The sequence below is a fragment of the Scyliorhinus torazame genome, chromosome 12, assembly GCF_047496885.1.
Source record: "Scyliorhinus torazame isolate Kashiwa2021f chromosome 12, sScyTor2.1, whole genome shotgun sequence".
Classification (NCBI taxonomy): Eukaryota; Metazoa; Chordata; class Chondrichthyes; order Carcharhiniformes; family Scyliorhinidae; genus Scyliorhinus; species Scyliorhinus torazame.
In genome coordinates, this window is record NC_092718.1 from 215,166,328 (window position 1) to 215,189,862 (window position 23,535).

At 45.1% G+C, this 23,535-nt stretch overlaps 1 protein-coding gene across 1 annotated transcript in view; it reads left to right on the forward strand.

Annotated features, from left to right (window-relative positions):
* med13a (mediator complex subunit 13a) overlaps window positions 1-23,535 on the forward strand; it is a 214,355-nt gene that overhangs the window by 47,959 nt on the left and 142,861 nt on the right. The window contains 2 exon segments of the mRNA XM_072469928.1: window positions 5,241-5,325; window positions 15,951-16,034. Of these exon segments, the coding sequence (XP_072326029.1) occupies window positions 5,241-5,325; window positions 15,951-16,034 (169 nt within the window).

Genomic DNA, 23,535 nt, shown 5'->3' on the forward strand with positions numbered 1-23,535 from the left:
GTCCATTCTGATGCTGCAAGTAGCGCTGTCATCTGTGTACCACAGTTTATTCTTGTCTCTAATTTGTACTCCTGGAAGTGTTTCTAATTCTGAAAAATTGTCCTTTTTGTGCAGTGTGAATAATTTTGGCAGCAATGCATTCACTTAACAACATATTTGATTATTCCTCCTCTTGCCTGATGTTCACTATTTGGTCCCAATATAGGTTCTGGGTAAATGTAATCTTTTACTGACTGCATGCTTCAGCAACACATCTATTTAACTTTCGGTGATCAATACAATCAAATGTACATGTTCTTTTTGATAGTTATTTATTGATGTATTTTTTATCTATTTATTTTATTTATCGAAGACTGTTCTTGGGTTACATATTCCCCCTCTCCAACTCCAGATTAAATCCAGACTCTTTCATCAATTTATGCTTCCAATGCGCTGTTGCAGATCACTTTAGTGAGATGACTCATTAAGCAAATAGTTTTTGGTTACTTAGATGATTGTCTCACTTGGAATGTATTTTTTTGTATATATTTGATCGCAACCTCTGTTATCATGCCTAATTCAGTTTCTCCAAGGGGGCTTTTTAATCTTTTGTAACCTCATCTATGCCTGGAGCTATTCCTGTACTCATCGGTTACAAAACATTCTTTGATATGTTTCGTCCATCATTTGTCTCCATCTTGAGGACTTCCTCTATTTTTCGAATCATCATACTTGTATATTCCTTCCATCTTTTTGCTTCTGCAAACATTTCAAACAATATTTTACAATCTTTGTCTCTTATGCACCCACCATCTTTGACAGATGAGGATAATGTGGGTGCATGGAGGACAAATATAGCAAAATACTGTTTGAAAGGAATGTAGCACAGATGGATAGAATATATGTCAATTGTATTGTCTTGGAATTGACTAAGCAAATATGGTCAGCAAATGTACGTATTGGGCATCGATAACAACATAACTTGATAGGTTGGAGGGGAGAGATTACCATGGTTTTTTTTCAACCATTTTCACCATTAGAGGTCCTGTTCCAGGCTGTTCTTTCAAATCTATCTGGAGAGACTGTTGAGCTGTAGAACAGTGTGTTGGTACTGGAATGCTTAAAGATACTAGTTTGTAATGGAGCCTGTATGAAATTATTGAAATAAGTACCATGCAAGCAGTCCATGACTTGACGGTATGTGGCTTTTAACTATAATGGGAATAACTTTTTACTTCTGGTGTCTTCTATCACTTATACTTCAGCAGTACTGTCACTAAAAGGTTGGAACCCAATGAAAAGTTACTATACTGTTTGTGAATATTGGCTAAACAACCTTGAACTCTGACCAGCTATTTTGTTACTTCATTACTTGTTTTTATAAAAATCTAGCTGTTCTGTTTCATGAGCTCTTTGTTTCCTTGTGTTCATGTCATGCCAAGTGGCATCAGGAAAACTGTTGCAATACTGCAGTTGCAACACTACAGGGGTGATTTTGACTATAATATGTGGGGATGTAACCAAGCACACATCTCTGGCATTTTACAACAAATTTTTATTAGTGTCACAAGTGGGCTTACATTAGGTTACTGTGAAAATCCCCTAGTTGCCACATTCCGGCGCCTGTTCGGGTGCACTGAGGGAGAATTCAGAAGGTGCAATTCACCTAACAGCACGTCTTTCGGGATCAGACCAGCTGGATTTTAGCTTTCAATTTTTTTTTAGGTGTTGAATTTTTGATTGACCCCAAGGGGTATTTGTGTTCCTGTATTTGCTGCATTTAAGTGCCACAAAATACTGTCCAAAGCATTGGTAATTGTGTTTGACCAAAGACTTGAATATGCAAATTTACTGCAACTCTAATTACAAAATTGTGGATTTTGTGGAGTATGTTTCCAGACTGTACCAGAACATGTAGAGGATAAGTCATAGTCTCAAAATTGAATGAGATGTGAATGTTTTACTGCTGCTTATTCAGAATGTCCTTGCATGCATATGTTCCAGCAGCACTGAAAGGTTATTATCAGTGAGTGAATATCTTAAAACGGCATAACTTAATTGGCTCTCTGGATAACCTTGAATTATATAGTGCTTGGTATTTTCCAATTATGGCGTTGTCCGGGGGGGGGGGGGGGGGGGGGGAGGGGAGGGGAGGAATGACAAGTTATGGGGGGGACAGGTTGTCTTTTCCATATTGCATAGAACGAGCAGTTCCATGAAAAGGAAGACTAGGTGTGGCAGTTTCTGCAACACAGTTGGGTACATGCCAACATTTAAATGGATTGTTGATTTTTCTAAGATCTTCATGCAAATAGTAAAATGTTTATACACTGGTTTCATACCACTGACTACCCCAAATTGATTAACTTTTTGTCATTGGAAATTTTATTCACTTCAATAGGGGAAATTAAAATTGCATAAATTTTAATTTAACCAGGACATTTTTTTGAGCTGAACCAAACGTGCCAGATCAGTGAACTAGCAATTTGCAAGAGCCTTTATTTACAAAGTTGTAAGCTACTTGACTGCCGGCACACATTCAGATATAAACTGAAATCCACATACAAAAATATGTATAACGTAAATACAGTTTATGACGTTTGACCTCTGTTTGGATTGTTGAGGGGCTGACTGCCTTGTTTAAAGTCCATTGGTAAATCCAGTCAAGTTAATGTTTACCTAGCTTCTGCTGCCTGCTTTTGGCAGCAGTTGCAGTTTTCTGATCGACAATGCTCAGTTTCTTCAAGGTCTGCCAAGAGTATCAAACGTCATTACTAACGGATCCCACCCTCCCTAATGCTAAAATTCTTGAAATGCAGCAGGGACCCTCTTCTTCAGGCGCCTGCATGGGAACCACACCTTCCTCATTGCTGTTGAAAGCATTCAAGTGCAGATAACAGCATTATGTGATTTGCATTGGCATTGGAAGTATAAGCACAATTGGCTGGTTAAGGAGAATTACTTGCAGAATTATTGTGTTCTCCTTGACATGTAGCATTTATTTTGATATGTTTGTCCATTTGACACAGAATCGCATCAAACTGTGTTATAAGCGCTTTGGGAAAGGGATTTGTACTGTATTAATTTAACAAACCCATCTTGCTGGATGTTAACTGTAAAATTTCTTGAGAGGCAGCTGATAATTAATTACAAGACAATTCGATTGATTAATATAATTTAGAATCTTAGAATTTATTGTGCAGAGGCCATTCAGCCCATTGAGTCTGCACCGGCCCTTGGAAAGAGCACACTACTTAAGCATGTGCCTCCACCTTATCCCCATAACTCGACATAACCTTTTGGACACTAAGCATGGCCAATCCACCTAACCTGCATATCTTTGGACTGCGGGCAGAAACAGGAGCACCCGGAAGAAACCCACGCAGACACGGGGAGAAAGTGCAAACTCCACACAGACAGTCACCCGAGGCTGGAATTGACCCCGGGTCCCTGGAGCTGTGAGGCAGCAGTGCTAACCACTGTGCCACCGTGTTGCCCCAACTTAAATTGAGTTTGTGAAAATCACCTACAAAATCACTACTAGAGGTTTGCTGCCAAACTGTTATTTGTGCAGTGACTTTCCAGTATTCAGTACTTTCTAATAGTTATGCAGTTGAAATAATTGAGTTTTGTAAAAACCATGTGACCTCTGCAAAAGGCTAATTCGATGCACAGTGGTGTGTATATATTTTTATTGTAGTGAAGATAATTTTATTATAGATTTTCTTCACGGTTGCATTGAATTAATGTCTGTTTTGGATCTTTTCTCCACTGCCCCTGACACATTGTAGAAAACTTAAATGTAAGAAAATAGTTCTGATTTTGTAAAACAGTTAATTGGATATAACTTGCCCATTGAATAAGTGGATGTCTGACAGGTAACAGAAGTATTAAAATAGACAAGTATTCCTTTTAGGAAAGAATTTGCGCTCCCTTTTGAGAAGGAATACATTGCCCGCTCCTTTAATTCATCAGCTTGAAAGTCTGGGGCCAGCCTTCTAGTTATGAATTCGACACCCGCTGTGCTTGGCTTGTAGTTTATGTTAAACTGTCTTTTAGTCCATCTACAACATAAAACTGTGTGTGGATATTTTTTGTTGGCTTTATTTCCAGACGCTAACTAGTTTTATTCTGTAATCATATTTCTTGTTTTGAATGATTTTTACAACTCAAAACAATTTTGCCAAGTGGAATCTCACGGAGTGATAAAACTCAGGAAATCTGGCCCATCCTCCGAGGCAGACAAAGGAACTGGGGAAGAAACTGCATAGTAAACACTTGACACACTAGTTGGGTGTACAATTCCATTTTCTAGATAATATAAAATGGGAAGATGGAAACTTGGGAATGGGAGACAGAAGGACATGTAAATCTGCAAATTCCAGGACAGAATTTGCTAACTTGTCAGATCTGTAAGATGTATCTAGGATATTATTAGTTAGAAGACCATTAGGTATTTAGTCCCGATTATTGGGCCACCCTTAGAATGCCTATTGGTGGCTATCTGTTTAAAATTAAGATGCAAGAAAGCTCTGGAAAAAAAATTCTTATTGGTGGCTGCATTTTATAACTTGAAGTTGGTTGTATTGGTATGCAATCCATTATATTTACCTATTTTTGGTTTGGCGATTATAGGCTTCAGTATGGGGTGTCTGATCTTTTTGAATTGAGGGTTGCATAGCCTCACCCCTTCTCACCCACTCCATTTATCCAGGCTGGAGGCTGGCACTGATGCTTGTTGCTGTACCAGTGACTGGCTTGTAACCAACAAGTCCTGGATCGGGACTTGAACCTGGGGCTTACTGATACAGGAGAACAACCCAATGAGCCACTTTCAACTTGCTGCATAGCTACATAGAATATGGAGTTTAAATTTCCACACTTCCATTGATTTTAATTTGTGTTCATATTAGTAGATCTTGGTATTCCGGCATAGGACTTAATTCACTAGTGGGCCAACAATAGGGCGTCATGAATGGGCCAATGCTTAATTCAAGTGCAGGAAATTGCAGCAGGACAAAATAATAGTAAACAAAAAGTGCTAGTGGAAATAGCAGTATATTAGCTGTGGTTTTGGGCCATAGTTCGGACACTGTTGGTCTCAACTTCCCATGAATGGTGACTGGGAACTCAGCAGTTGGCATGACTGACTTGTGATCAACAGTTTATTTTCCTATGATAACTAAATGCAAGTTGTTTTCCATATATGGATTTTTCTTTTATCAAGTGGTAACTTTTTAAATTGCTGTTTCATTTTTCAGTTGAAGAGGAGGGATTATGGGAACAGGGACTGTCTTACGAGTGCCGAACACTGCTTTTTAAGGCCATTCACAACTTGCTGGAAAGGTATGTGCAATGATATCCTACAGCTGTTTGAAATACAATGGGGCTTGGTTGTCATTGCCTATTATTGACATTACTGCTCACCAGATTAAACCCAACCCTGATCATTTGACAAACGACTGTACACATACATATTTTGTGCTTTGACGACCATTCTTCCTGATGACTGACTGAAAAATGTTTGAAGAAGAATTGGGATGGTATTAGAATGTTTAAGCTTATGAAGAAGACAATATGATTTTGTACATTTGAAGATATTTTGCATCAGTAATTAGAATAATCTGTGAACGCTAGTAATCATCTTGGGCAGTCCCTCCCAAGTCGACGATGACTTGCCTTGACACCAAAAATTAGTTTTGTGACAGGAGTCCAGTCATGACCTCCAGTCTGTCACGGGTGAAGCATGTGGGTGACGTGCCCTGGTTATGTGCTCCTTTCTCTGTCAACACTTTGCTTTAGCTTGCCTTCAAAGACTGCTCAACTACTCCTTTATCGGATGCTTTTTCCCCAATTTGGACAGTATTGGGCCAGGGGTTTCCGGATGTCAGAGGGAATGTTGCATTTTTTTTAAAGGAGGTTTTGAGAGTGTCTTGGAAGTGTTTCCTCTGCCCTCCTTGCTGCTTGCTTGCTGTGTCAAACCTCTGAATGGAGCGCTTGTTTAGGGAGTCTTGTGTCAAGGATGTGGCTTATGTGGTCTACGAAGCAAAGCTGATCAATTTACCAGGAGAGCTGATCGGGTGGTCAGTGCTTCAATACTGGGAGTGCTGAGTGAGAGCACTATATTGGTGTGCCTACATTGCAGGATCTTGCAGAGGCATCTGGTGGTACTTCTCCAAGGGTTTGAAGTGTCTGCTGTATATAATCCATGTATCTGAGCCATATGTGGGGTGGGGGGCGGTAGAGGAGTGGCAGTATCACTACTACTCTGTAGACCATGAGCTTGGTACTGTCAGGTCCAGGTCTTCACACACATTCTTGCTTAAGCGGCTGAAGGCTGAGCTGGCACAGTGAATTGCAGAATCACATATAATGTGTGTCCACTGGCTCTCTAAACGAGCATTATGACCTACTGTCTTCCAGCCTTTCCTTGTACCCTTGCATGTTGTTTCTATTCCAAATAATCATCAAGGGGAAACGGTGGCATAGTGGTATTGCCACTGGACTAATAATCCAGTCACCCAGGGTAATGCTCTGGGGATCCGGGTTCGAATCGTGCCATGGCAGATGTTGAAATTTGAATCAATAAAAAAAATAATAATCTGGAATTGAAAGTCTGATGACCATGAAACGATGCCGCTTGTTGGAAAAACCATCTGGTTTGCTTTGTCACTGTGATTTATTCTCGCATCACGTTTGCTTCTTTTGCAAATCACTAAATTTGTGTCCTCTTGTTCTTGATCCTTTTTCAAGCAGGAGCAGTTTCTCCCTGTCTACTGTCCAGCTTCATGATTTTGAACATCTCTATCAAATCTCGTCTTAACTGCCTTCTCTCTCCAAGGAGAACCGTATCAAACCCTCTACTGAAGCTTCCCACCCATCCCTGGAACCATTCTTGTAAACCATTTCTGCACTCTCTCTAATGCATTCACATCCTTTCTGTAGTGTGGCACCGCGAGCTGTACACAATATTCCAGCTGAGGTCAAATAGTGTCTTGTATAAGTTCTGCATAACCACCATTCTCTAAAGCAAATTACTGCGGATGCTGGAATCTGAAACCAAAGAGAAAATGCTGGTAAATCTCAGCAGGTCTGGCAGCATCTGTAGGGAGAGAAAAGAGCGAACGTTTCGAGTCCAGATGACCCTTTGTCAAAGCTGGCCATGCTCTAGTACTCAATAGTACTCCCTGTTTACTATATGCTTTATTAACTGTGCTCTCCTGTCTTGCCACCTTCAGTGATCTATGTACGTACGCATCCAAGTCCCTCTGCTCCTGCACTCCTGAAGAATTTTGCCCGTTTATTTATATTACCTTTTCCCATGATTTCCTACCAAATTGCATCACCTCATTGGGAGGCGGTGGCGCAGTGATATTGTCGCTCGACTACTAATCCAGAGACCCAGTGTATTGTTGCTGGACTAGTAATCAAGAGACCCAGGGTAATGGGTCTCTGGCAACTGAGTTCGAATTAAAAGTCTAATGATGAACATGAAAAATGATGAGCATGAAACCATTGTTGGCACGGTAGCACAGTAGTTAGCACCTATAAGGTAGAGAATTAAAATCACTCGTGAGTGGGATCTCGCAATCATACTTAGTCTGAATGAAGGTGTCTGTAAAATAGTCACCCAGTCTTTGTTTAATTTTCCCAGGGTACAGGAGACACAACCTGAACAAATACAGGATATTTAATTGAAAGGCTCACAGTCTGTGCGGAGTCTGCACGTTCTGCCTGGCCTGCGTGGGTCTCCTCCCACAAGTCCTGAAAGACGTGCTTTAAAAAAAAAATATATTTTTATTATCCTCCTTTTTCACATTTTCTCCCAAATTTACACCCACCAACAATAAACAATAATCAGTAACGAATATGTCAATCCCCATATCAATGACAACGATCCCATCCTCTCACCAAACCCCAAACATTAGCCCGCATGTTCACATAAACAAATGACAAAAAGGATTCAAGAATCACCCATAGTCACCATTAACACAAACAGTTGCCTCCCCCCCCCCCCCCCCCCCCCCCCCCGTCCCCCGTCCCCCCCCAACTAATGTTCGATGTTATCCAGTTCTTGAAAGTGCATAATGAATAATGCCCATGAATTGTAGAACCCCTCCATCCTTCCCATCAGTTCAAACTTAACCTTCTCAAGAGTCAAGAATTCCAAAAGGTCCCCTCTGCCACGCCAGGGCACAGGGTGGTGGAGAGGTTGCTCTCCATCCCATCAGGATCCGTCTTTGGGCGATCAAAGAGGTGAAGGCTACAACATCTGCCTCCGCACCCATTTCCAACCCTGGCTGGTCCGACACCCCGAATGTGGCCTCCCGAGGGCCCGGGTCCAGTTTCACGTGCAGCACTTTAGAGACTACCCTAAAAACCTCCTTCCAGTAATCCTCCAGCTTTGGACAGGACCAAAACATATGAACGTGATTTGCGGCGCCCCTGCGCAACGTTCACACACACCTTCTACCCCTTCAAAGAATCGGCTCATCCCCGCCCTCGTGAGGTTTGCTCTATATACCACCTTCAGCTATATCAGCCCCAACCTCGCGCACGAGTGTGGAGGTGTTCACTCTCCAGAGCATCTCCTGAAAGGCGTGCTTGTTAGGTGAATTAGATATTGTGAATTCTCCCTCCGTGTACCTGAACAGGTGCTGGAGTGTGGCGACGAGGGGATTTTCACAGTAACTTAATTGCAGTGTTAAAGTAAGCCTACTTGTTACACTAATAATAATTAATTATTATCTACCTTACCTGATCTTTCCTCCATGTGACTCCAGACCCACAGATGTGGTTGATGCTTGCATGCCCTCAGCATTGACTGTTTAATCGCTACAAAAGGAACAAAACTGGACTGACCTCCCAGCATTGACCTGGGCACTGAAAATGACAATGGCAAAACCCACCCTGTTGACCCTGCAAAGTCCTCCTTACATCTGGGGGCTTGTGCCAAAATTGGGAGAGTTGTCTCTCGCACTAGTCAAGCAACAGCCTGATGTAGTCATACTTCAGGAGAACAATTAAACAACACGCTCTCACTGAGGAGGCTCCACAAATATCCCTATCCTCGGCGATGGAGCAGCCCAACACATCAGTACAAAAGATGAGTCTGAAGCATTTGTAACAGTAGTCAGCCAGCAATGTTGAGTGGATGATTGGCTGTCTCTGGTGGTCCCCAGCATCACAGTCAATCTTCAGCCAATTCCATTCACTCCATGTGACATTGGGAAATGGCTGGAAGCACAATACTGCAAGGGCTACAGGCCCTGACGATATTCCGGCAATAGTACTGAAGACCATTATGCTCCAGAATCTGCCCTGCCCCGTGCCAAGCTGTTCCAGTACAGCTACAGCTCCGGCATCTACCCAGCAATGTGAAAAAGTGCCCAGATATGTCCTTTTGGCAAAAATCAAGATAAATTTAACCCTGCCAAATAACCACCCCATCATTCTACTCTCTGTCATCAGCAGTGACGGAAGGGGTCATCAACAGTGCTATCAAGTGGCACTTACTTAGCAATAACCTACTCATGGATCCTCAGTTTGGGTTCTGGCATGGGCACTCAACTCCTGCCCTCATTACAGTCTTGGTTCAAACTTGGACAAAAGAGCTGAGCTCCAGAGATAGGGGAGAGTGACTGCCCTTGACATCAAGGCACCATTTGACCGAGTATGGCATCGAGCTTCATCGGTGACCGTACTTCCATCATAAAGGTCTGACATGGGGATGTTATCTGATGACAAATATTCAGTACCATTCGTGACTCCTCCACTAAAGCTGTCCATATACAAATGCAGAAAGACTTGACTGTATTCAGCCCAGTATTTGGCAAAGTGGCAAGTAACCTTTGCACCACACACCACACAAGTGCCAGGCAATGACCCATGTCCAGCAAGAGGACTAACCATTGCCCATGATATTCAATTGCATTACCATTGCTGAACCCCTCACTCTTGGTTTTGCTATTGACTAGATCCTGCGGTGAGTGACTCCTCTCCTGACTCTCCAAAGCCTGCCCACCATCAACCAAGGCACAAATCAGGAGTGTAATGGAATACCTTCTTGCTTGGATGGATGCATCTCCAACAGCATTCGAGGCTTGACACCATCCACGACAAAGCAGCCCGCTTGATTGATACCCTTTCCATAAACGTTCCCTCCTTCCACCACTGACAAACCGTGACAGCCATGTGCACCATCTACCTGATGCACTGCAGGAACTCACCAAGGTTCCTTGGGCAGCACCTTCCAAACATGTGACCGCTGCCACCTAGAAGGACAAAGAGCAGCAGATACTCGGGAACACCACCATTTGCTCACCACCCTGATGTGGAAATATATTGCTGTTCCTTCACTGTCACTGGGTCAAAATCCTGGAATTCCCTCCCTAACAGCACGGTGGGTGTACCTACACCTGTCTGCAGTAGCTCACCACCGTCTAAAGGGCAACTAGGGGTCGGCAATAAATGCTGGCCTCTACATCTGATGAATTAAATACACTTTTCACTGCATTGAAATTCATGGTTCGGTTCTCTCTTGTTGGAGATGATCATTGCCTGGCACTTGAGGTGCAAATGTTACTTGACACCTGTCAGCCTATGCCTGCATATTGCCCAGCTCTTGCTGCGTTTGAACATGAACTGCTTCTGTATATGAGGAGTTGCGAGTGGTGCTGAATCATTATGCAATGAGTGAATCTCCACTTATGACCTCATGGTGGAGGAAGGGTCATTGATAAAGCAGCAGAAGATTGTTGGAACACTACCTTGAATTCCAGCAGTGATGTCCTGGAACTGAAATGATTGATCTCCATCAGCCACAAGCCATGTTCCTTTGTGTTAGATATAACTCCAAACAGTAGAGTTTCCCCCCTGATTCCCATTGCTAGGTCTCCTTGAGGCCACCCTCTGTCAAATACTGTCAAGGGCGGTCACTCGTATCTCACCTCGGAGTTGTGCTCTTATTTTTCCATCCATGTTTGAATGAAGGCTGCAAGGAGGTCTGGAGTTAGTAACCCTGGTGAAACACAAACTGAGTGAGCAAGTTATGCTTGATAGCATTGTTGGCGACCCTTTGCATGCTAATGGGTTGGTAATTTGCCAGGTTGAGTTGGTCCTGCTTTTTGTGTACAGGCCATACCGGGGCAATTTTCCACATTGCTGGGTGGACACCAGTATTTTAGGTGCACGGGAACAGCTTGGTTAGGAGCATGGCAAGTTCTGGAGCACAAGTCTTCACTACTATTACCAGGGCCCGTAGCTGTTGCAATATCCAGTACCTTCAGCTATTTCTTGTCACATGGAGTGAATTGAATTGGTTGAAGACTGGCATCCGTGATGCTGGGGACCTTCCAGAGGAGGAGGCAGAGATGGATCATCCGGTTGATACTTTGGCTGAGGATTGTTGCAAATGCTTCAGCCTTATCTTTTGCACTGATATGCTGGACTCTCCCGTCATGAGGATTGGGACATTGTGGAGCCACCTCCAGTGAGTTGATGGCTTGTCCACCATTTCACAACTGGATGTGATAGAACTGCAGAGCTTAGATCTGATCAATTTGTTGTGAAATTGCTTAGCTCTTACATAGCTCTATCTATTGCCTGCTGCTTGCACTGTTTGGATTCAAGGAGTCCTGTATTGTAGTTTGACACCTCATTTTTAGGTACGCAAGGTGCTGCTCTTGGCATGCTCTCCTGCATTCTTCATTGAACCTTGCCTAACCTTGAAACATTTTAACATTTTTGCTCGTCTACCTCTAAGTGGGAGACCACTTATTTGTACTGTGTCCCCCTAGTATCTCAAGGAAACATGCTTTCAGCACCCATCTGGCAAGTCCCCTCGGGACCTTGCATGTTTCAACAAGATTGCCCCTCATTCTTGACTCCAATGGATAAAGGTTTAACCTAATTCCCCCCCCCCCCCGCCCCCCAATCCCAGAATCAGTGGACCGAACCTTCCCTGCACTGATAACGCAACTACATCTTTTTGGAGGCCAAAACTATAAGCTGTACTTCAAGCATGATCTCACCTACACCCTGTTAAGCTATAGCAATACTACCTGCTACCCTACTTTTGTATTCCATTTTCTTCGGACATTTTATTATAAATGCATTTGTCTTCTTAATCACCTGTAATACCTACATGCAAACCTTTGGTTCATTTCCCAGGGCACCCAGATTCCTCTGTGCTGTATCTTGTTTTTTGTTACTGGGCAAAGGAAATATTGAATGACGAGTATGTTCTTTTAATTTCCATCCCTGAGTAGGGTGTGGTGCAAAAGACAGGTGATGGTGCTCAAATTTAGAAATTGTTCCCTTCCTCCATCTCCAACACTTCTGTTCTCTCCTCCTTCCCCACCCACTGTCCTGCTTGTGTTTCTGCTTATCTCCCTTTAAAAAGAATGTTGAATGCAAGTGTGCATTAATTATAGTAATACTTGTGAAGCCAGTTATGGCAATTGTGGATGAGGGGTATCAACTCTTTTTGCTTTTGGACTATGTTTTAGCTGAAAGTGAACAACTGGCACCCCAGATTAACATGGACAAATGTTAATCCTGGAGCTTTTAAGGGGAAAAAGAAATGGCAATAACTGGTATATTCAAAATGTATTTAAGTGCTTTCTTACAAATGAGGCCAAATTAACTACAAATTAGAAAATACTTGTTCATCTTATTGTGGATTGAGCAATGGCTGGGACTGGAAGCATATGTTCTTAATTTGTGCTCAAGATGGTTAGTGATTAATCTTTTGTGCAGTTTTTAGTGTATGTATAAAATTACCTGCAAGCATTTGGTGTTCAAACCTTTCCACTAAGCCCTTGATTTTATTTGTGACCTGGCTCTCCTTTGATTTTGCTCCCTGCCTTGGCTTGTCGTGAGACAGTATGGGCAATGTGACTCTGCGTGGCCTGTTTAGTTTCAGTAGATTAACTGGTGTCATGATGGCTACTGAAGTCCGTGTTGAATTGCTTTGAATTTGGTGTTTAGGTGCTCTGTTACAGGCCCGTTTCCTAGGTTTATATTGACAGTTGTTCCATTCATTTTTGGAGAGTTTGTTGAGGGGACTCTTTGCACTCGGCAGAAATTGATTATCCTGTTTTTAATATTCACAGTCATGCCCTCCACCAGAGAATCACGTGCCAACTTAAAGGAAAAGGAAAGGTCAAATTCCTCTTGCATCCAATCCCTGGGTCGCACAGGCTTAACCATTTCTTCTTGTTTCTCTCCTCCTACTGCTAAATTCCATTCTGTGAATCTTGCCAGAATACTTATTTTCTGAGCAGTGACATGTAGCTATCATATCTGTGTTCTTCAATCCCTAATTTAAAAGCCTATTCCCTGTGTAATGTGTACATCTCTTCTGCTCTGTGCAATGTTTTCTTTCCCAGTGGAATTCCCTATTTGCCTGTAGCTTTCCTGTTTTTTTTCTGTTTCCTTTCCATGCTACCAAACACTAACAGATGGCTTCGCACCGTATAATTATCCAGTGAATATTGCTGGTGAGAATGTGGGCAGCAAGTGAGGGCAGGACAATCTCTAATGCCTCCCACAATTGAGTACCCTGCTCCTATTTGCACATGTACAAAGAATTACTTTTAGGGCAAAGAGCTGGCAGGTCACCGGCATTCGTGGATTAATACTAACAAGATTTCTATTCAAATTTGCCATCTGGAAGACACCAAATGAAATTTCATTGCAACTTGTCCTCACCTGGAAGAGGGAGCACAGAAACCAAAAAGAAAATCTCAGCAGGTCTGGCAGCATCTGTAGGGAGAGAAAAGAGCTAACGTTTTCGGTCCAGATCACCCTTTGTCAAAGCTAAAGGCAAAGAAAGTGGGAGCACAGAGGAGCAGTTTTTTTAAAAAATGAAGAATTCACTAATGTTTGTTCATTGATCTACTTGTGTGCCGTTGTTGCAATTGTAAGTTTATTTTTTTAGGAAGAAATGCTGTTGCTTTAAATAGAACGTAGACCTGATTAATGTCAGGTCTGGCTTGAAATGAATTTGGTCCTTTATGCTGTGACTGACGCTATTGCAAATTAACTGCTATTTATATTCTGCTCTCTGTCCAGTATATGTAATGTATATTGTAAGAGTTCCAGTGGTTAGAGGCAACTATACATAGGCAAGTTCAAAAGTTATCCAAATTGTGGATTTGGAATAGAAGCCTTCTAGTAACTTTTGACTAACTAACTATTTTCACCTAGTATTGCTCATAAGCAGGCAAATAGTCTGTGGTCTGAAATGATGTCCACCCCCGACCAATGTTATTCTTTTTGTCTTTCTGCAGTTTTAGAGCTGCAGTGAGCGTCTTGCCCAAATGATATATTTTAAAGTGGAATTAGCCATTTGGGAACTGCTGTATGCTGTCTGCTTTTGGGCAAGGCATGCATGTTATCTGCAGGAAATTCTTTTATCGTAACAAGAACATGAGTAACAAAAGTTCATACTTTGAGGGAAATGATGGTGCTCGCTTTGCTTTTGAGATGGCAGAGAGAAAAATAAGGTGCAGCTTGAAGTTTTAAACTGCTGAAATGTCAGAAGAACTCTAGACACCTTTTTGTTCTGCATCTCCAACACCCCCCAATCTCCCACTACTGGTGCATCTGTAAAAGTTGGTAAGGGTTAATGTGGACATGCCGAATTTCCTTAGTTTCCTGAGGCACTGCTGTTGTGCTTTCTTGGTGGTAGCGTCGACGTGGGTGGACCAGGACAGATTTTTGGAGATGTGCACCCCTAGCAATTTGAAACTGCTAACCATCTCCACCTCGACCCCGTTGATGCTGACAGGGGTGTGTACAGTACTATGCTTCCTGAAGTCAATGACCAGCTGTTTAGTTTTGCTGGCCTTGAGGGAGAGATTGTTGTTGCTACACCACTCCACTAAGTTCTCTATCTCCCGCCTGTATTCTGACTCGTCGTTATTCGAGATCTGGCCCACTAAGGACGTATCGTCAGCAAACTTGTACATGGAGTTGGACCCAAATTGTGCCACGCAGTTGTGTGTGTACAGAGAGTAGAGTAGGGGGCTAAGTGCGCAGCCTTGCGGGGCCCCGGTGTTGAGGACTATTGTGGAGGAGGTGGTGTTGTTCATTCTTACTGATTGGACATCTGTTGGTCTTTGCTGTTTAATTTTTAAAAACAATTTTGAGTATCAAATTCTTTTTTCCCCCCCGAATTAAGGAGCAATTTAGTGTGATCTTGCACATCGTTTTGGGTTGTGGGGGTGAGACCCACACAGACACTGGGAGAATGTGCAAACTCCACACGAACAGTGACCCGGGTCCTCGTTGCCGTGAGGCAGCAGTGCTAACCACTGTGCCACCATGCTGCCTTCAACTTTACTATAAAGTTTATTGATGTTTTGTGGTGTGCCTCCACCAAGATTGTTTTTCTAGTTTTCTAAAATTGTGTATGTTTTTAGATTATGCAGTGAGCTAGTAAAACTGAATGCAGATGTTCCCAACAGCTTTTCAGTGCATTTTTCACACTGATCAGTTACCAATATGGCATGTGCATTTCTCTTGATTTGAATCATAATGCTTAATGGAAGGAAGCCTGTGGGGAGTTCTAAATAACTTTTAGTTTTTTGAAGCATTTTCGTAACTTTTCCACACTTGGGATATCCATGACATATTTGAACCATTCAAGGGAATCGGCCAATGCCCCATAGCTGATCATTGGAATGTAAATAAGAATAACTTGGATTATAAATGTGTTTTTGGCCTCCCCTCCTTTGTCGGGAATGGTTAGGAGTTTGCTCCGTGTCTGTGGTAAGCTTGACATGTTGATCAGGAGCTCACCTCCATCCAGGATCAAGAATTCTAATTTCTTGTATTTTTCCTTTCTAGAAAATAAATTTAAATCAATTTGTACATTTATAGTGCCTTGTACAGATTTTCCATATGTTGTATCAGACGCTCTTTGATCCATGGCCTCGTGCTCTTTTTTTGTTTCTTTCTGAAAGGTGCTTGTTGAACAGGAAATTTGTGCGGATTGGGAAGTGGTTTGTGAAACCGTATGAAAAGGATGAGAAGCCAGTGAACAAAAGGTAAGAATGATGAATTTTGGCTGTGAAATTCTTGTGTTTAATATTTTGCATCTGTCAACTTGTATTTGTGCTAAAATTGATCTGCTTGATAATTCAGTTGGTGATTGCTAATTTATGGTATTTTTCTAGCCTTCACAGTCCTGGCTAGATCTGGTCTTCTATTGGTGAAGTTCTAGCCAAGCTATTTTCTAAATGCCTGTGTGCACAATTTTCATCGATTGAATTCTGAAGCATTCTGAACACTTGATCTTGTGGAATTCTAATAGACTGACTCTTGCTCCCAATGATTGATCATGGGTCACACCCTTGGTTAGCAGGAGCTATTTCAGCCCTGGGAATTTCAATGTTGTGACCAAGAGGAAAAAGCACTTCAGAACATGCGCAGTAGAAAATGTGAATATGTCATTGAATATGTCATGGTAGACTCCATGCTGTAAATGATTTCATTGTCTTTGTGGGTCCACTCATGATCGAGGGGCCTGATGCAGGATCGGCACAGATGTATTTTCATGATGGAGATTTGGTAGAAACATTCCAGAACTTCATTCATGGGATTTGGTGGCCGCTGGCGAGGTCAGCATTTATTGCCCTTGAGAGGGTGGTGGTAAGCTGCCTTCTTGAACCAGTGCAGTCCATGTGGTTTAGGTGCATCCCCTGTGCTGTTAGGGAGGCCAGGAAATGTAGTGCCTACAGCAGCACAGGAATTTGTTTCCCACAGCAGGTTGGCAAGCGCAGTGGCCTGGCAGAGTTTGATTTTAGTCTTCAGCTTAGTGCCAGGCTGCTATCAGACACAATCGTGCCCTAAAGCCTCAGTTAAGGACAGGAAGTTGTGTGTTCTGGATCATGGTTGATATCCAGTGATTTACTCTGCATGTGGGAAAATTACATGTGGGCGAGGGGTTCAGCTTGTATATTTTTTACAGTGAGATAAAAAACCACAATTCGACTTCCGGGTGCGGCGATGACCAGCTGAGTCGCACGTTTCGGCAGCTCCCTGTGAAACGGACTTTTGGGCTCTTGATAGGAGCCCCAACGGCAATTTTAACGACTGAAAACACCGTGCGGTAAACCAGAAGGGTGTTCCCCCTGGACACGGATGGAAAAAGGAGAGGAAAGTGGCCGGATTGCAGCGGATCCTTTGGAACAACGGCAAGGAAGGCAAGCAGAAACCAAGATGGCGTCGGAAGGTGGCAGTTTCATATGGGGCCCTGAACAACAAGAGTTTTTGAAACGCTGCGTGGAGGAGATAAAAAAGGAAATGAAAGAGTTGTTGGCCCCGATATTACAGGCGATTGAAGGGCTGAAAGAGGAACAAAAGACCCAGGAGCAGGAGCTTCGGGTCGTGAAGGCGAAAGCAGCAGAGAATGAAAACGACATACAGGGCCTGGTGGTGAAGTCGGAGATACAGGAGGCACACCAGAAACGATCTGTGGAGAGGTTGGAGGCACTGGAAAATAACGCAAGGAGGAACAACTTGAGGATTCTTGGCCTTCCTGAAGGTGTGGAGGGGGCGGACGTCGGGGCATATGTGAGCACGATGCTGCACTCGTTAATGGGAGCGGAGGCCCCGACGGGGTCCGTTGGAGGTGGAGGGAGCATACCGAGTTATGGTGCGAGGACCGAGAGCAGGAGAAGCTCCCAGAGCCATAGTGGTGAGATTTCTCCGTTTTAAGGATAGAGAAATGGTCCTTAGATGGGCGAAGAAAACTCGGTGTAGTAAATGGGAGAACGCGGTGATCCGCGTCTATCAAGATTGGAGTGCGGAGGTGGCGAGAAGGAGGGCGAGCTTTAATCGGGCCAAAGCGGTACTTCACAAAAAAAAGATAAAGTTTGGAATGCTGCAACCGGCAAGACTGTGGGTCACATATCAAGGGAGGCACCACTACTTTGAGACGGCGGATGAAGCGTGGACTTTTATTGTAGAAGAAAAATTGGAATGATTGGACTACGAAAATGAACGTTTGGACAAAGTGGTGGGACGAGTGGGGGGGGGGGGGGGGGGGGGGGGCGAAGAGGGATTGTATGATTAATCCTGCGGTATGGTAACTTTTCTTTCTCCCACAGGTGGTGATGGGGGGAGGTGGGGAGGGAGAGGAGATGGGGCGTTGGCCATGGGAGGCAGGGGCCGAGGGAGAGGCGCGGGCTTGGTTCCCGCGCTATGATAATTATGGCGGGAATAGAGAAGCAGGAAGGAGGGGGCGCCGCACGGGGCGAGCCGTGATCACGGGGGGAAGCCGAGGTCAGCCAGAGTTTGCTGACTTCTGGGAGCAACATGGGGGGAGTAATTACGCTAGCGGGGGGTCTAGCGGGGGGGGGGGGGGGGGGGGGGGATTACTGGGTTGCTGCTGCTGGGGAAAGGGGGGGAGTGGGTGCGGGAAAGGATGGGCGGGGGGGCACCGTCTGGGAGAAATACAGCCGCGTGGGAACTGGGCGAGAAGCTGGAAAAAGATGATGGCTAACCGGCAAGGGGGGGGGGGGGGGGGGGGAAGCCCCCCAACTCGGCTGATCACGTGGAACGTGAGGGGGCTTAACGGGCCGATAAAGAGGGCACGAGTACTCGCACACCTTAAGAAACTTAAAGCAGATGTGGTCATGTTACAGGAAACGCACCTGAAACTGATAGATCAGGTTAGGTTGCGCAAAGGATGGGTAGGGCAGGTGTTCCATTCGGGGCTGGATGCGAAAAACAGGGGGGTGGCTATATTAGTGGGGAAGCGGGTAATGTTCGAGGCAAAGACTATAGTGGCGGATAACGGGGGCAGATACGTGATGGTGAGCGGCAAATTACAGGGAGAGATGGTGGTGTTGGTAAACGTGTATGCCCCGAATTGGGACGATGCCAATTTTAATGAGGCGAATGCTAGGACGCATCCCAGACCTAGAGACCGGAAAGCTGATAATGGGGGGAGACTTTAACACGGTGTTGGAACCAAGGCTGGATAGGTCGAAGTCCAGGACTGGTAGGAGGCCGGCAGCAGCCAAGGTGCTTAAGGATTTTATGGAGCAGATGGGAGGGGTGGACCCGTGGAGATTCAGTAGACCTAGGAGTAAGGAGTTCTCGTTTTTCTCCTATGTCCATAAAGTCTATTCACGCATAGACTTTTTTTGTGTTTGGGTAGGGCATTGATCCCGAGGGTGAGGGGAACGGAATATACGGCTATAGCCATTTCGGATCATGCCCCACACTGGGTAGACTTGGAGATAGGGGAGGAAACAAGAGGGCGTCCACCCTGGAGAATGGATATGGGACTAATGGCGGATGAGGGGGTGTGCTTAAGGGTGAGGGGATGCATTGAAAAGTACTTGGAACTCAATGACAATGGGGAGGTTCAGGTGGGAGTGGTCTGGGAGGCGTTGAAGGCGGTGGTTAGGGGGGAGCTGATATCAATAAGGACACATAAAGGGAAGCAGGAGAGTAAGGAACGGGAAGCGGTTGTTGCAAGAACTTTTGAGGGTGGACAGACAGTATGCGGAAGCACCGGAGGAGGGACTGTATAGGGAAAGGCAAAGGCTGCATGTGGAATTTGACTTGCTGACCACAGGCACTGCAGAGGCACAATGGAGGAAGGCGCAGGGTGTACAGTATGAATATGGAGAGAAGGCGAGCAGATTGCTGGCACACCAATTGAGGAAAAGGGGAGCAGCGAGGGAAATAGGGGGGGTGAGAGACGAAGATGGAGAGACGGAGCGGGGAGCGGAGAGAGTGAATGAAGTGTTTAAGACATTTTATAAAAAATTGTATGAAGCTCAACCCCCGGATGGGAGGGAGAGAATGATGGAGTTTTTGGATCGGCTGGAAATTCCCAAGGTGGAAGAGCAGGAAAGGATGGGATTGGGAGCACAGATCACGGTAGAAGAAGTGGTGAAAGGAATTAGGAACATGCAGACGGGAAAGGCCCCGGGACCGGACGGATTCCCAGTTGAATTTTACAGAAAATATTTGGACTTGCTCGCCCCGCTACTGACGAGGACCTTCAACGAGGCAAAGGAAAGGGAACAACTGCCCCCGACTATGTCAGAAGCAACGATATCGCTTCTTTTAAAGAAGGAAAAGGATCCGCTACAATGCGGGTCCTACAGACCAATCTCCCTCCTCAATGTAGATGCCAAGGTCTTGGCCAAGGTAATGGCAATGAGAATAGAGGAATGTGTCCCGGGGGTGGTTCATGAGGACCAAACTGGGTTTGTGAAGGGGAGACAGCTGAACACGAACATACGGAGGTTGTTAGGGGTAATGATGATGGCCCCACCAGAGGGTGAAACGGAGATAGTAGTGGCGATGGATGCCGAGAAAGCATTTGATAGAGTGGAGTGGGATTATCTGTGGGAGGTGTTGAGGAGATTTGGGTTCGGAGAGGGGTATGTTAGATGGGTGCAGCTGTTGTATAGGGCCCCAGTGGCGAGTGTGGTCACGAATGGACGGGGATCGGCATATTTTCGGCTCCATAGAGGGACAAGGCAGGGATGTCCTCTGTCCCCGTTACTGTTTGCACTGGCGATTGAGCCCCTGGCGATAGCGCTGAGAGGTTCCAAGGGATTGAGGGGAATACTTAGGGGAGGAGAAGAACACCGGGTATCTTTATATGCGGATGATCTGCTACTATATGTGGCGGATCCAGCGGAGGGGATGCCAGAAATAATGCGGATACTTGGGGAGTTTGGGGATTTTTCAGGGTATAAATTGAACATGGGAAAGAGTGAGCTGTTTGTGGTGCATCCAGGGGAGCAGAGTAGAGAAATAGAAGACCTACCGTTGAGGAAGGTAACAAGAGACTTTCGTTATCTGGGGATCCAGATAGCTAAGAATTGGGGCACATTGCACAGGCTAAATTTGACGCGGTTGGTGGAACAGATGGAGGAAGATTTCAAGAGATGGGATATGGTAGCATTGTCAATGGCAGGGAGGGTGCAGGCAGTTAAGATGGTGGTCCTCCCGAGATTCCTTTTTGTGTTTCAGTGTCTCCCGGTGGTGATCACGAAGGCTTTTTTCAAAGGATAGAAAAGAGTATCATGGGTTTTGTTTGGGCCGGGAAGACTCCGAGAGTGAGGAAGGGATTCTTACAGCGTAGTAGGGATAGGGGGGGGCTGGCACTACCGAGCCTAAGTGAGTATTATTGGGCCGCTAATATTTCAATGGTGAGTAAGTGGATGGGAGAGGAGGAAGGAGCGGCGTGGAAGAGATTAGAGAGGGCGTCCTGTAGGGGGACCAGCCTGCAGAGCTCATGCGTGACAGCCCCCATTGCCGTTCTCACCAAGGAACTATACCACGAGTCCGGTGGTGGTAGCTACACTGAAGATTTGGGGGACAGTGGAGACGACATAGGGGGAAAGACCGGAGCACTGGGGGGGTCCCCGATAAGAAACAACCATAGGTTTGCCCCGGGGGGAATGGATGGGGGATATGGAATGTGGCAAAGAGCAGGTATAACGCAATTGAAAGATCTATTTGTGGATGGGAAGTTTGCGAGTCTGGGAGCGCTGACCGAGAAATATGGGTTGCCCCAAGGGAATGCATTCAGGTACATGCAATTGAGGGCTTTTGCGAGGCAGCAGGTGAGGGAATTCCCGCAGCTCCCGACACAAGAGGTGCAGGACAGAGTCATCTCAAAGAAATGGGTGGGGGACGGGTAAGGTGTCGGGATATATATAGGGAAATGAGAGACGAAGGGGAGACTATGATGGACGAACTAAAAGGGAAATGGGAAGAAGAGCTAGGGGAGGAGATTGAGGAAGGGGACGTGGGCAGATGCCCTAAACAGGGTAAACTCGTCGTCCTCGTGCGCCAGGCTAAGCCTGATTCAGTTTAAGGTAATTACACAGGGCACATATGACTGGAACACGGCTCAGTAAATTTTTTGGGGTGGAGGATAGGTGTGCGAGGTGCTCGAGAAGCCCAGCGAATCATACCCATATGTTTTGGTCATGCCCGGCACTACAGGGGTTTTGGATGGGGGTGACAAAGGTGCTTTCGAAAGTAGTAGGAGTCTGGGTCGAACCAAGCTGGGGGTTGGCTATATTTGGGGTTGCACAAGAGCCGGGAGTGCAGGAGGCGAAAGAGGCCGATGTTTTGGCCTTTGCGTCCCTAGTAGCCCGGCGCAGAATATTGCTAATGTGGAAAGAAGCCAAGCCCCCCGGGGGTGGAGACCTGGATAAATGATATGGCGGGGTTCATAAAGTTAGAGCGGATTAAGTTCGTCCTAAGGGGGTCGGCTCAAGGGTTTACTAGGCGGTGGCAACCGTTCGTCGAATATCTTGCGGAAAGATAGATAGGGGAGAACAAAGAAGGCAGCAGCAGCGGCCCAGGACTTGGGGGGGGGGGGGGGGGAGAGAGGGATATGGGGGTGGGGAGGGATATGGGGGTGGGGAGGGATATGGGGGGGGGGGTGGGGAGGATGGGGGGGGGGGGGGGAGGGATATGGGGGGGTGGGGAGGAGGGATATGGGGGGGGGGGGGATATGGGGGGGGTGGGGAGGAGGGATATGGGGGGGGGGAGGGATATGGGGGGGGGGGGAGGGATATGGGGGGGGTGGGGAGGAGGGATATGGGGGGGGGGGAGGGATATGGGGGGGGGGGGGGGAGGGATATGGGGGGGGGGGTGGGGAGGGATATGGGGGGGGGGGGGGATATGGGGGGGGGGGGGGTGGGGAGGGATGGGGGGGGGGGCCTGAGACAAGGCAGTTGCCAATTAGGGCTAGTTTTTATTTTTTGTTATTTATATTTATTTATTTGTTGTTGTTTTTGTTTAAATTTAAAAAAGGTCATTATTATCTGTATTGTTACAATGTTGTGTAAAGGATGCACAATGTACTGTGTTGGTTGACCAAAATTTTCAATAAAATATTATTTTAAAAAAAAAAAATAGGAAAACTTCGAATATGAGAGTAACCTAGCAAGAAATGTAAAAACAGGTAATATGAGTGTCCACAAATATATAAAAAAGAAGAGAACATTGGTCCCTTGGAGAATAAAGCTGGGGAAGTATTAATGTAAAACAAATACTGTGTATTTTTCTATATAGGAGAAGACCCCAAAACACAGTCCAAAAATGGAAGAAAATTTAAGGGCAAAAAGGAGGAAGGAACATAAGGCAATAACTTTCACTAGAGAAAAGAGTACTAGGAAAACTAATGGCTGACAAGGGCCCCTGGACCTGATGACCTGCATCCAAAGCTCTTAAATACCTGAAGAGATAGTGGATGCAAATGTTCCCAATGTTCCAAAGATCCCTGGTTTCTCGAAGATCCCAGTGTATTGGAAAACGACAAATGTAACACCTCTATTCAAGAAAAGAGTATCACTGAATGCAGTAAATTATAGTCCAGTTAGTCATTTGGAAAATGCTGCAATCTGTTATTAAGGAAGTAGTGGCAGGTCATTTAGAAAATCATAATGCAATTGAGCAGAGTTAACATAGTTTTGGGCAAGTTAAATTGTGGTTGTAAAATATATTAGAATTCTAGCGAATGTAACAAGCAGGGTGGATGAAAGTGGAACCTGTAGA